The sequence below is a fragment of the Papilio machaon genome, chromosome 16 (assembly GCF_912999745.1).
Source record: "Papilio machaon chromosome 16, ilPapMach1.1, whole genome shotgun sequence".
In the NCBI taxonomy this organism is placed as follows: domain Eukaryota; kingdom Metazoa; phylum Arthropoda; class Insecta; order Lepidoptera; family Papilionidae; genus Papilio; species Papilio machaon.
This window is the reverse complement of record NC_060001.1, coordinates 2,379,209-2,392,602: the sequence shown is the minus strand read 5'-3', so window position 1 is coordinate 2,392,602 and position 13,394 is coordinate 2,379,209. Positions and strand designations below refer to the sequence as shown.

Sequence of the window (13,394 nt, the reverse complement as noted above, 5' to 3'; positions counted from 1 at the left end):
CTTGAAGATTGTCTACGGATCATAGTTCCATGTTTAACAACATTTTTTATGTTTATTATATAGTATAATGATTACAATATCTGGAATTAACTTTTATATACTCTATAGAACTATTTTATATTTCAGAAGCAATAGTTAAAATTGTTGGTCTACGATACCATTATTTCACGGTACCGTGGAACGTATTCGACTTTCTTCTAGTTTTAGCTTCTATCTTAGGCATCGTTATGGAGGACATAATGATCGATCTCCCAATATCTCCCACATTATTGAGGGTAGTTCGCGTTTTTCGAATCGGGAGAATCTTAAGACTGATTAAAGTAAGTTGCACATTGATTCTCATATTTTTTTAACAAATTCTTTAAAAATGACATGTCTTGTTTTTATATATTTCTAGGCCGCTAAGGGTATTAGGAAACTTCTATTCGCACTAGTAGTATCTCTGCCAGCTCTCTTTAACATAGGTGCCTTGCTCGCTTTAATTACATTCATATACGCCATCATCGGCATGTCAGTGTTCGGACATGTTAAGGAGCAGGGTGCATTGGATGATATTGTCAATTTCCAAACATTTGGCAGAAGTATGCAGTTACTCTTTCGGTAAGATACTTCGATACTTTGAATTGTGTCATTAATTAAACAGACCATAAATGACGTGTCGTTTTCCAGCCTTATGACATCAGCTGGTTGGAATGATGTACTGGAATCGCTAATGATTCAGCCACCTGATTGTGAATTGGGAGACATTGGGCACAGCAACGGAAACTGTGGAAGTCCACTTTTAGCAATAACATATTTTACATCTTTCATTATAATAAGTTACATGATTGTGATAAACATGTACATAGCTATAATTCTCGAGAACTTCAATCAGGCACATCAAGAAGAAGAGATCGGTATTGTAGAAGACGATCTGGAAATGTTTTATATCAGATGGTCTAAGTGAGTATTTCTTACATTTAAGGATAATCATTTTGTTTTTTGTCTACTAAAATTAATGGTTAATTTTCAGATACGATCCTCATGCGACCCAATTCATAAGTTTTGCTCAATTATCAGATTTTATAGCATCTCTAGATCCACCTTTAGGCATATCCAAGCCAAATACAGTGGCATTAGTTAGTTTTAATCTTCCCATTGCGAGAGGCAATAAAATACATTGTCTGGATATTCTTCATGCGTTAGTTAAACATGTGCTAGGCCATGTAGAAGAAACGGAAACATTTAGACAACTTCAGGAACAGATGGATATAAAGTTTAAGAAACAATTCCCGACAAGGAAGGAGTTAGAGATAGTGTCTTCCACTAGGATATGGAAACGCGAAGACAAAGCAGCGCGAACTATACAACGAACTTGGAGAGAATACGTAAAGTAAGTTTCTAATAATATATGAAAAATGCATCATTAATTAATGATATTTTATAACAACTATAAAAATTATAAAGAGCTTTTTATATAACGAACGTCTCAAAGAAGGAAGAAATACATATTTATTGTACATAACTAGATAGATGAGCATGATTTATTTTAAATATTTTTTAAATTTATAGGCGTAAGAACCGTAGCCCTTCAAACGAAGAGGAGAGCACGAAGTGGTCTCCTGGCGGGGGTTGGGGAGGACGTCTCAGCGCGTTACTGCATGTTAGAAGGGGATCACATGCTTCCAGTAGAAAATCTTCTAGAGCTTCTGATGCATCAGATTTCAGCGACTTAGGTGGAGCCTGGTTGAATCTGCCACTCCTTTTGCTACCGGGTGCGGCGCCTGGTGAACAGGTATAGTTGAATAAAAAATATTTGTATAATTTTAACAGAATTACCATACTAAATAATTCACATTTGAGCTTGCACGAGTGGAAAAACACGACATCTTAGTATGATTACGACATATAGGTCATATGTTTAAAACCAGAATATAATATTTCTTATGTATTTCAGCCGAGCGGGTCGGATGGGGCTCCTCCACGTCGAAGGTCGGCTTACGGATTGCCATTGTTCCTTCGTCATCAGGACGCAGTGGACGAAGACTCGGTGCCGAAACGCGCAGGTTCATATGTAATGTTTTGCTTTTTGTGTCTTTTCCTATAGTAGCTAGTTGTGTTTGCGTACCGAAGCTTTGCAATAAGTTTTATCAAATACATGCGACTCATCTCTTAATTTAAACCATTAATATCGATAATTGTAAATCCATCGATTCCTGATTATTGCATTTTATTTTTATAGAACTATAATTATAGAATTAAATCTAGCAATTCATATTTTAAGAACATTAAACAATATTAATTTCTTTATTTGAGAAATAAAAGATGAACAAATCAAAGTATCTAAAGAGGAACTAAGAACAAATATCAGACTAAGTAATTCAGCTTCTTTGAAGATACAATTATTTGAATGACGATAAAAATGTATTCAGGCTTAGTGGAAAGCTTCTCATGAATAAATTCATTTGTTCTGTCAACGAAAGAATACGTTCATTTTGTTGTCGGCTGTTGTTCAAATGAATTTATCTCGTCCAGAACCTGCTAGTGTCCTTAAAATTTTGTATCGACTGTATCGTCTTGTGCGTTATCTAATATGACGTGCTTAATGTTCCAGGTTTTTGTGTTTTGCTTTGCATGAATGTTACTTGTAACGATGAATTCGTGTTACATTTATAGTATAATGTCTTACAATACGCATGATCGAATTAGCAGCTGTCCCAAACGTGTGCTGCATGATTTTATTACATTTTACTATAAGCTATAGTTAGTATTCTATTAGGTAGATGTATTTTGGTAAGTGATTTTTTCTGACTATGATCTAATCTGCCACATCCCAGAAAAACAAATTGAGCGCAGACTAAAGGAGGACCGTCAACCGCCGGCTCTATTTCTTAGTGAGTGGTCCTCGATTTTTTTCTCTATCCCTCTCTGTATTTTATTATCTGATTGCTTCTTTTAATACAACCTCTTGATTTCTTTGATACTACTTTCAATTCTTTCTAATTGTTCTTTTTCTATATTATTTTTTATTAATGTAATTACACTGTTATATTTTGTATGAAATTTTGTATCATAATTAAGTATATAACTGTATTATTTATAATTGTACTGCTACGTCCTAAATAAAATGTAGAGAAACTACTTAACACGCAACAAGGATTGTACTAGTTTTTTTCGCATTTTAAAAATATGCGTTATTTTCATGTCTAATGTTTTTATCTTCACACTTCGTCTCAATAAATACTGGCTAAATATTTAATAAAATAATGTACTCGGCACATTATAAATTTTACTATCTATTTTACATGTCACAAAAAAATATATTAAACATATATTTAAATAAACACAATTTTAAAAACTCCTTCACAAAATAATATTAATTTTAATTTGCTCATATTGATGTTGCTTGTATATGCAAAGCGTTTGAATAAAAAATTTCGCATAACTAAAATGTAGACGTGTTATATATAGGTTCACTTCGCTTGATGTCACGTCGCAATTCTGCGAGGAGGGCGACGACCCCCGTGCGAGCTCGGACCCCCTCCCCAAAGGCCAACAGCTCCGTCAGCATCCTTGTGACAGAGGCCTCCCCTGACGCAGCTCCGCCCCCCACAGCACCCCCCACTGTCGTCAGAGTCCTCGTGCACCGAGAAAGTGACGAACAACCCAGCTGATCAAAAACAACCGAGCCTGATGAAAAGGCTCCCGATAGTTGAATAGTCTTAGATAATATTGAGTGAGAAAGTTTTTAAACTGGAAAATTGTGTTCACACATTCGAATAAGTGATATACTGTTTTTTTAATAGATAATTTGAAGTAACCTAGAATGAACTAGAATAAACAATAGCTGTGTATACTTTCAAATTGTTTGAGGTTTTGTGTTAAAGGTTTTATTAAATTTTAAACATTAAATACGAGATAATAAATTATTATAAAATAAAAATAAATAATATTTAATACATTACGTGCGCGATTGTACCACGCTTCGAGTATCGCATTAGATTTATTTCCAGCTTAGAGCTAAATTAGCGAAATTGTTCGGTTTAAAATATACGCTTGTATTTAAATTCGATATTTAAACCTTTTATATGTATAGATAGCGTTTGTTAATTACTTTGACTTGTAAATATTGTTACATAATTATAGAATTCGTAATGCAATTTGATTACGCAGATTTTAGGGCTAGTGATCCGCTAGATAAATATAGAAATGCCAATGTTCCTTTAATTTAAATTAAGACGTTTTAGTTTTAAATTATGAAATAGATTAGCAAAAATATACCCAGAGATATAACGATGTCATTTAGAATTCATATTTGGTCGTATTAACACATCACATGTAATACGAATGACAGTTGCCCTAATTGTTATGGTAAAATTACGTGGTACTGTGTCGTTCATGTGGCATTTCTCTTACGAATACTTACTTTGTGCAAAGAATGCTAGAAACGTTTTTGTCAAACTCAGATATTTCGATTCTGGTATTTAACTGGATATAGTACAGCAATTGTACAAGAATAAAAAATATTATAGATCAAGTAAAAAACATTTTTAAAGTTTTATTATATTCTCTGTATGTTCTAAGATCATCATATCGCAAACAATTACAATATACATTTTATGAATAAAAAAAAATTCAATATACATTAACACATTTCTAAATTAACTATCATTTAAAAACAAATGAAAACAGCATATATTTGTAATAAAATTAAATACTTGAAATTGCGTTTAAAAACTGTCGAACCTGGATAAGCGAGAAAGCTCTATAAGCGAGAGTCATTGTCCGGTAACGGCAGAAGACCTCCATAAGCGAGAACTCGCGTTAGAGAGGAAAATATCGCGCTTCTTGAGGTTCGACTACATTATTTCCATAACATCAGTCATGACAGTCAATTAAAATAAAATTAAAGTATATATTTACCGTTGAACCGCACAAACCGATTTATAAGTTTAAAGTTTAATAAGCACCTACATACTTAGCGTTAAAAATGTTACATCGTAAAAGACAATATTCAAATTTAGCATAATAGTAACAGTTCATTGCATTGGCTTTTTGGCCAAGGCAAGTATTTTAAAATATCATTATAACTTCTTAAAATCTAGCATGACGCATTTTACATTTTTTTTAAGTATAAAAAAATAAAAAACCTACAACAAATATGTACCTTATCGACTCATAGACAACTTTTATCAAATATATCGAATTGTAATTTAAAAAGTTATTTCCGTCAATTTACCAAATCATTAATTAAACTAAATAGGTTCAATTAGAGTCGCTATAGATTATAGTTCTTTGTAAGGACCAATACTTTAAGCTCTACGAAACATCTCATAAGCACCATTTCCGATGTTAAATCTTTCTATATTTTTACTTTAAAATTGACACAGCCGAGAAATATTTAGGTCACTTTACATCACGCTAAAAGCTTGAAAATATTCTCTTTTAAAACCTTCTACATCATCTATTTATGTTGTTGACACATCTCTCAACTTTGTACATAAGACAGTTATTGCAATTTATTTTTCACAATTTTAACCTAGTAAAAAGTTTAATAGATCAATTTTAAACGTTGTGATGTACAATGTACATTAGAATTATTGTAGAGAGATAACAGAGAGAGGTTCTTAAGCATGGTACATGCGTAGATTTATTAATAATACGTATTAATAATTGTAAAATATGTAAATAAGGAACTTTAAGTGAGACATGCGAAATATGATTTTCTTCTAAGGTACAAAATAAAAATTAACCATGTTGAAAATTATGATTAAATGAAAAATACAATATTTTCTTGTTTTATTTGTCTTATGTTTAAAAAAAGCACACGAGCGTTCACTTGATGTGTTGAGACCACACCCATATAAAATCCTGAAACCAGTAGGAGGCAAAAAACAGATAAGATCATGGGAGAATAAGAGAAAGGAGGATTAGACGAAGATTAGAACATAAATAACCACGTATCAGATTAGACAGTTCACCGTTGGTTTCTGAGACCAGTCTCTGTATAAAAATATCGTCACTATTTTTGACAAAACAGTGATAACAAAATGTTTTAAACAGGTATTTTGTTCTCAGAAACCCACGATGAATGTTGATCTTACTATGGTTTTCAACTACAATGACAATTCTATTGACACATACACAGCGACAACAATATGAGACAGTACAATTTGAGTACATATACTTTCATACTGAGCTTAAAGCTTGTGAAGGTACATGACAATACTCAAAACCATGACCTCCCGTTTCCTATTTTGTGACGTAATTTAGTCAAGATTAATATGCCAACATTTATACTATTCGTAATGGATGGGTCTCTACTATGTGTGGCGTACATGTTTATAAAAAGAATTCGAGCCAAGAACACTAGTAAAGCGATGATAAATTCAAAGCCAAGTAATTAGGCAAGCGTTGTGTAATATAAGGGGCTATTTGTTTAGGACTCTCATTGTTTGAACACGCTTGGGTTCACTTTTGTTATACCTTCAAACTTTGTTTTTCATCACTTGAACGGTCTACAACCACACACATACAACCACATTTTCACAAAATTTTATAAATAACTAGCTGTCGCCCGCGACTCCGTCCGCGCGCAGTTAAAAAATGGGGGGGGGGGGTTAAAATAGATGTTGGCCGATTCTCAGACCTACTGAATATGCTCACAAAATTTCATCAAAATCGGTCAAGCCGTTTCGGAGGAGTATGGCAACGAAAACTGTGACACGAGAATTTTATATATTAGATTTACTTATTAAATAAAAGACAAAACTTATTGTGATGAGAAAATATTTTATTTTCACAATTTTTCAAATAATAATACAAATGACATATTTTATAATAATGTTTTAGCAGTGGAATCTCAATGTAAGAATGCAGGCAACGGCAAACACATGTATATAAAGGAATAATGAATAGAAAAACCAAACACATTTTCTAACTGTTACATCTATATATATAAAAGAAAGTTGTGTTAGTTACACCATTTATAACTAAAGAACGGCTGAATCGATTTCACTGAAAATTGGTGGGCAGGTAGCTTAGAACCAGGAAACGGACATAGGATAATTTTTACCTTGTTTTCTATTTTTTATTTCGCGCGGACGGAGTCGCGGGTAAAAGCTAGTAATTGATAAAATATAAACATTGTTATAACTATTACCAGCAATATCTATCCCGGTAAGGCACGGATGTAGACTTTAGTTAGTCTTAGAAAAGACAAGGAAGCGTTTGCTATCGCATTGCAACTTCCATCAAATCGCAGCACGACCGGAAGCACCACTGTCGCTTCCCTGCAAGCAAGACCAAGAAATACAATACAAATAATGACTGATTATATTTTATTGTGTTCTAATTTATGTAATGTGTTTTAGGTACTCTTCTCTATGGTTTTCGTAGACCTATACATCTATTATCGTCACTAATTCAAATGTAATCTTTGAAGCTATAGTACCTCTATATCTAATCTAATATTTGGTCTGCTACAATTAAACACTTCCCACCTCTTTCTTCCTTAACCCGTTCGTTTCACTGTAATATTGAATTTTATCTTGATGTAAAACATTCACTACAATAGTTTTAATCTCAAAATAACTTCAACAAATTTCCTTCTCATTTTTCTTCAAAATAAAGTCATCGCGAAATGTTTGTGTTAGAAACTTGAACACGAAATCCTCGTATGACAATTGAAATGGCACCATTTAGCGTTAATACTGCAAACGTGCTCACATTCGAATGAATAACATGATACCATGATGTGAGTATGGGTCTCGGTATTCAGAAACCATATCTACCTACACATATTTTGATTTTTTGATTTGGAGTTTTTGTATGTTTTTATGAATAAACCCTAAAACTATATGTGCTGATTTCCGTACTCAGAACGAACCGCTAGTTATTTTGTAACCAAGTTTTACATTTCTATTTTACTCTAAAATGATAAAGAGTCGAGCAATTCATTTAAGTTTCATCCTCCTAGCATATTGTAAAGAAATCTAATTTGAATTCCCTCATGTTTCAACGGACTTATTGAAAGACAAACTCACGACGACATCTCAGATCTAGACAACTTTCACGATCCACCTGAAGTAGTTAAGTTGCACTTTATTCAATAGTTTGGAATTGAGCCAAAAATTGAATTACATGTACCGGAAAATACTGATATTGTTTTTTTTTAACTATGTTAAAACATATTTTTATTAGTAAAAAACGTAAGAAGGACTTTAATATTTAATTTATTTTAATTATTGATTTCATATATTTCGTGTTATTTTGTAAAATATCATTAAAACTATGTAAATTTTGATTACGAAACAACACATTGCATAAAATTATTTAATTCGCTTATAAATTAAAAACCTCATTGTTTTCTTTTTTTTTTTTTTGTTTTATTAAAGTGCAACTACCAGGCTATCATAAAATGATATGAGATGTTTACCCCGAGCGTGAATTTAGCGATACAACAGGATTCAGTGAGCACGTACGAGTGCTCATCTCATTTGAAATCATAATGCCGCATAACTTGCACGAACTCTGAATGTCGCCTTTGACTCAACCTTTTTGTACATTTTCCTCGCAATATACGTCGTATTACAAGAATAATGAATACATAACAGCGCAGCACTTGATGAAATTTTGTAGCGCATTTCTTTAAATTACATAATATTTTATAATATTGTTTTATATCTAGCAATATAATTCATTATTTAATTAACGAAACCTAACTGACGTATCCAACAACAGCTCTTCAATCAAGTCCAGTAAGTCGTTTCAGCTACGGAGTGCAAAATAAAACATTGACCCCTCAATGGGGCAAAAATATGTAATTTCTATTTTTTGATGCAATAATTAAAATGTATTATAAATTCCTGACTTTTAATACTGGTAGGATTTTATGACATTTTAGAACTAGGAAATTAGCCTCGAAAATTTTTCTGAAATTTTGAGTTACTTGTTTTGTTTTGCTTCATAATATTCAGGTTCTCTCAGTTTAGATGTGTTATTAAGATTAAGGTCGTTTGAAACTATGCTCCGTTAATATGGTTAGACATGGTTGGAGCTGCACTGTGTGTTTAAGCCGTGAAACCCTCCTCTAATGAACTACGGTTACACAAGAGAGATTAATTAAAATGTTGAATGTGCAATTTACGAAATATGTCATACAACTATGATCCATATATGACTGATATACTTATTGGCGTACTCAGGATCGTTAAGTGTGCACTAAGGAATCCCATAAGTGCAGATTTAATATTTAAATTTACTGTCAGGGATTGCTGAAGTAATTAATAACTGTGAGAGTGGTAGTACCGAAGTAACATAAGGTTATCATCTAGACCAGGGGTGGCCAACCGGTGGGTCGGTTCGACTAATACGTAAAAAATATAAATAAGTAAAACACAACGTTGCGGAAGATGCTCAGAAGCAATGCCCACGTTAAAATAAATTAATGTTTAATAGGAATAATTGTCAGATTTATGATTTATCTTTTAATAAAATGAAAAATACTAAATAATTGTGTACTGAACTATGCTGCTTCCATATAAAATTTCCCAGTGTGTAATTGACAGATGGCAAAGGATTTCATTGGTTAACTGTAATCTGATGAAGTTGGCCACCCCTGAGACTAGACCGATTCTGAAAATTAAATTAAAAGTAGAGCTTTTTTATCTAAATTCAACGCATTTTAAATATTATCTAAATTAATAATTACTTCCGACTATCGTGCATAAACGCCGGGTTTCAATGGACCCCTGGGCTCTAGCAGGATCACTTTGGAAATCACAGATTTAAACTATTACATGGCAAACATTAACTAAATGAACGTTCTACGAAAATACTAACTTTACTATGAAACTAGTAATTAGCAGTTTAGATTCAAGAGCGAGCGGAATCGATAAAGTTAAAGAGTTGCCGACTGCAGTGAACTCGTAAAGTTCTAGTTTATTTTAACATGTAGATAAGAGTGAAGTTTGTTCAAAACATTTCAAGTCTTAAAATAATATTTAGTTTTTAGCGGTTGCCTTTAAAGAGAGGAATCTAATTAGCGATCATATTTAACCAATAAACGTTTTTTTTTTTAGCGAATGTAGTTCGTCTTACTTTTGCCTTGAATGACAAAATAATAATGTTTATAATGTTTTGGCACTAGACGGATAAAGCCTTTCGTACACAAAACAATTTAATCTTCGAAACCCGGTGACCTTAGTCGTTATACAACTTACGCAATGCAATGTCGTAAAAGCACATGTCTTTGACATTTCTATACGCATCGCCAAAGCCAGTCGCTCGGTACTCCTTTGTCAAGATCGTAGTGAGAAAAGTCGTTGCGATTTTCAAGATGGCGGAACAAATCTATACTGTTGACATGTAGACGCTATGCTTCTATTAGAACGACCTAAGTGTCAAGTTTGGTTTGTTCATTTTTCAATCAACTATTGCTATTGCTTTAAGCTTAAGTTTTTGTTAATTGCATAGGAAAAGTTAAAAAAAAAAAAACTTACTTTTGATTAAAATCATTTATTATTTTAATCAAAAGTAATCTTAACCGCAAGTAAAATTTACTGCAATTTAAATAATAAAATGTAAAAGTTTCATAAAATATTTTTATGATCATTTAAAGACGTTTGCAAATTTACTTTGGGGCGGTCGCAAAAGAAAAATGTAAACGTATTAAGGAAATTTGTTTAACTTTTTTAACTGTTGACTTCTAGAATTTAGGTTAATGTCTTACGAACGCCAGCTTCATTAGTTAACCGTTTATATTTATGAGAAAAATCTTTACCGGATATTGAGTCGCTTGGGTAAATATCGCCCGCTCACTTTCGAATATTTTTATAACATTTTAGTAAAATATTTGAAAGTCTTCTACTGAAATTAAGAAAACTGTAAGTTTATTAAGATTAGTAAAAGAGTGTCATGATATTAAAAACTAAAGAATTTGAGATCATTGCTAAAAAAAAAGAAGGCGAATTTGAAGTTCTGGCAATTAAATTGTTTTTATTATATTTTGAAGAATTTTTATATTATCATAATTTACTTGTAAAAAAAAATTCAATATTAGCAAAAACTGTCTTATTAATATTGTTGTGGGTATATATATTATGTTTTTTTCTTTTTTTATTTGTAATTATACGATAATTTAAACTGTTGTGTAAATAACTTTATAAAGAAATTAATAACCTTAATAATACTTAAATATCAAGAAACACTTTAAAAAGAAATTAGCACAGATATAATTCTAATTATGTTAAAAGTATTTTTCCAAAGACCATAGATATTATATTTAACTCAGTTATTTGATTCACATCGGATGGTTGGCACAAGTTTAATTATAAGCAATTAAACTTTAGCCAGTCGGTAATACGTACTCCAGTCAATCTCGATAAACTTACGGTCGAGGGATCATTCATCAGAGCGGACAATACATTGAAGACGTAGGCAATCAAGATAGTTTACGGATGACGCTTCCTTATTATGAGTTTACACTAACGAAATACGATTTAACGAAGAAGGGGACGCATAGGAAGAGGATATGTCTTTCAATTAAAGTTATGCAACGCATCTGCAATTAGGAATGTCTATGGGCAGCGGTCGCTTTGCTATTTAGGCGTTTGCTTGTTAGCCACCTAATGATATAAAAAAGTGACTGTTTTGAGCAAAATATGTGCATTAATTTAACTTATTGCGCATCTGTTTCGGGTGTTTCGAGAGACACCATATTAGGGTAAATTGCACATAAAAGTACCACATTCACAGCGCGAGTGCGAGAAATGATTGTGAGAAAATCACATATGGAGAAAATGTTGGAGGAAATTTGACGACTGTATTCGCCAACACGTTTTTGATGGCAGATTGCGAATCCATTACTGTGAGTTTCCGCGGTAGCACCGCTTGTATAAAATCTTCTTTTCATCCCTCTCATTTTGTGTTAACACGAGTGGCATGACAGTTGACACGAATCATAATTTATAACCACAAACATTAAAGACAAAACACATAAAATAATATCTTAAAACATGTATAGTGTAACTATTATTTTACTTTATTACATAACTTATAACAAATTTTCTTTTATAAATTTGACCTAAAATAATTTAATAAAGCGTATTTTCTATTTACATTAAAATTTAAAATTTACCTGAAATCCGCCACAAACGATTAATATATTATTGGTAAAGTACCAAAATCCAAATGTTAATTAATTTCGAATTGGAAATTAATTTTGTGCATAACCGATTTCCGCTCTGAATGATGTATGAAACAATTTCAGCTGTAAAACGTTTCAATTATTTCAATGCATATTTAAATACTTACAACGATTGTTAGATGAATGATCAAAAATATTGTTTGTGTTAATATGTAAATTATAACTTAATATCCAGATTAATTATGTGTAATTTTATGTTAGTATAAGGTTATTGTTTTTTTGGTTTAATCTTTTTTGTGTTAATAAATAAACTTTCTTTCTTCTTCTTCTTTCTTTCTTTTGTTCTTAAATTATATAGGGTTTATTTAAGAACATTTTCAAACAAAAACATATAATTGACGAAAAAAAATGTCTAAAATCATCTCTATTTTGGTATTAATCTAATTCATAAAAGTAAAGCAAAAAGCAGTATTTAACTAAAAAATAAAAACGAAACAAAAGATGGTTAGAGGAAAACAGAAATTACCAAAATCCGAATTATGCGGCGGTCTCTGGTTGACCTAATTTCGCTAATATTAACGTGATGCGGGATTTGCATAATTGTGTTTATGTAAGCGACAACTCAAAAAGCGTGTAAACATTAAAGGTAAACAGTTTATTAGCTCTCCTTAATATATCGCTAATTATAACTTTTTTTGAGAGTTTGTTTATTTGTTCCCATGGTTACCATCTTCCTTGCTAAATACTCGAAACCCTAACATGATCCTTGACTTTTAAATCTCGAGTAAAGTTAAGCTTTATGACTAAGAAACCTAAAAATAAGTCGATAGGAAAGGAAAGAAACTGTTAACATAAAAGCTTAGGCAGTGTAATGCGATGTCGCAAGCTTATCAATATAAATATTATCCCGAAATTAATTTAGTATATCAAATGAAATAATTCCACTCTGATCCTCCGGACTATTACATGCTTCAATTTAATTTAAGCCCCTTGTGATTGTAGAACCCTTGCCGTAGTTGCAACGTTGATGAATTAATTGCAAAAGTTGTTTTGGGTTGTGTTTACACTAGCTTGAACACAAGTAAATACTTAGTAAATAGAAAGTAAAACGACAAAAATATCGAATAACGAAATACAATTAATTCTTAAAGAAATTTGATATATCTTTATAGATACTGGTATATTTACCATAAGCAAGTCAAAGCAGTTGCTTATCAAAGTCCAACCGGTAGATAATACTTTTGTCATAATATCAACAGGTTATTGA

The 13,394-nt window shown here is 31.8% G+C and overlaps 1 protein-coding gene across 4 annotated transcripts in view; it reads left to right on the top strand.

Annotated features, from left to right (window-relative positions):
* Positions 1 to 3,815, top strand: part of LOC106715826 (sodium channel protein 60E) — a 41,565-nt gene extending 37,750 nt beyond the window's left edge. The window contains exons 23-30 of one of the 4 annotated variants that reach the window (XM_045681591.1): positions 127 to 320; positions 398 to 600; positions 670 to 942; positions 1,013 to 1,372; positions 1,552 to 1,774; positions 1,937 to 2,045; positions 2,817 to 2,873; positions 3,451 to 3,815. In XM_045681591.1, coding sequence (XP_045537547.1) covers positions 127 to 320; positions 398 to 600; positions 670 to 942; positions 1,013 to 1,372; positions 1,552 to 1,774; positions 1,937 to 2,045; positions 2,817 to 2,873; positions 3,451 to 3,653 — 1,622 coding nt within the window. In that variant the 3' untranslated portion in view covers positions 3,654 to 3,815. Of the gene's footprint in view, positions 1 to 126; positions 321 to 397; positions 601 to 669; positions 943 to 1,012; positions 1,373 to 1,551; positions 1,775 to 1,936; positions 2,054 to 2,816; positions 2,874 to 3,450 lie in introns of all 4 variants that reach the window. The other 3 variants (XM_045681593.1, XM_045681592.1, XM_045681594.1) reach the window with 3 other exon arrangements.
* Positions 3,816 to 13,394: the final 9,579 nt, after the last annotated feature.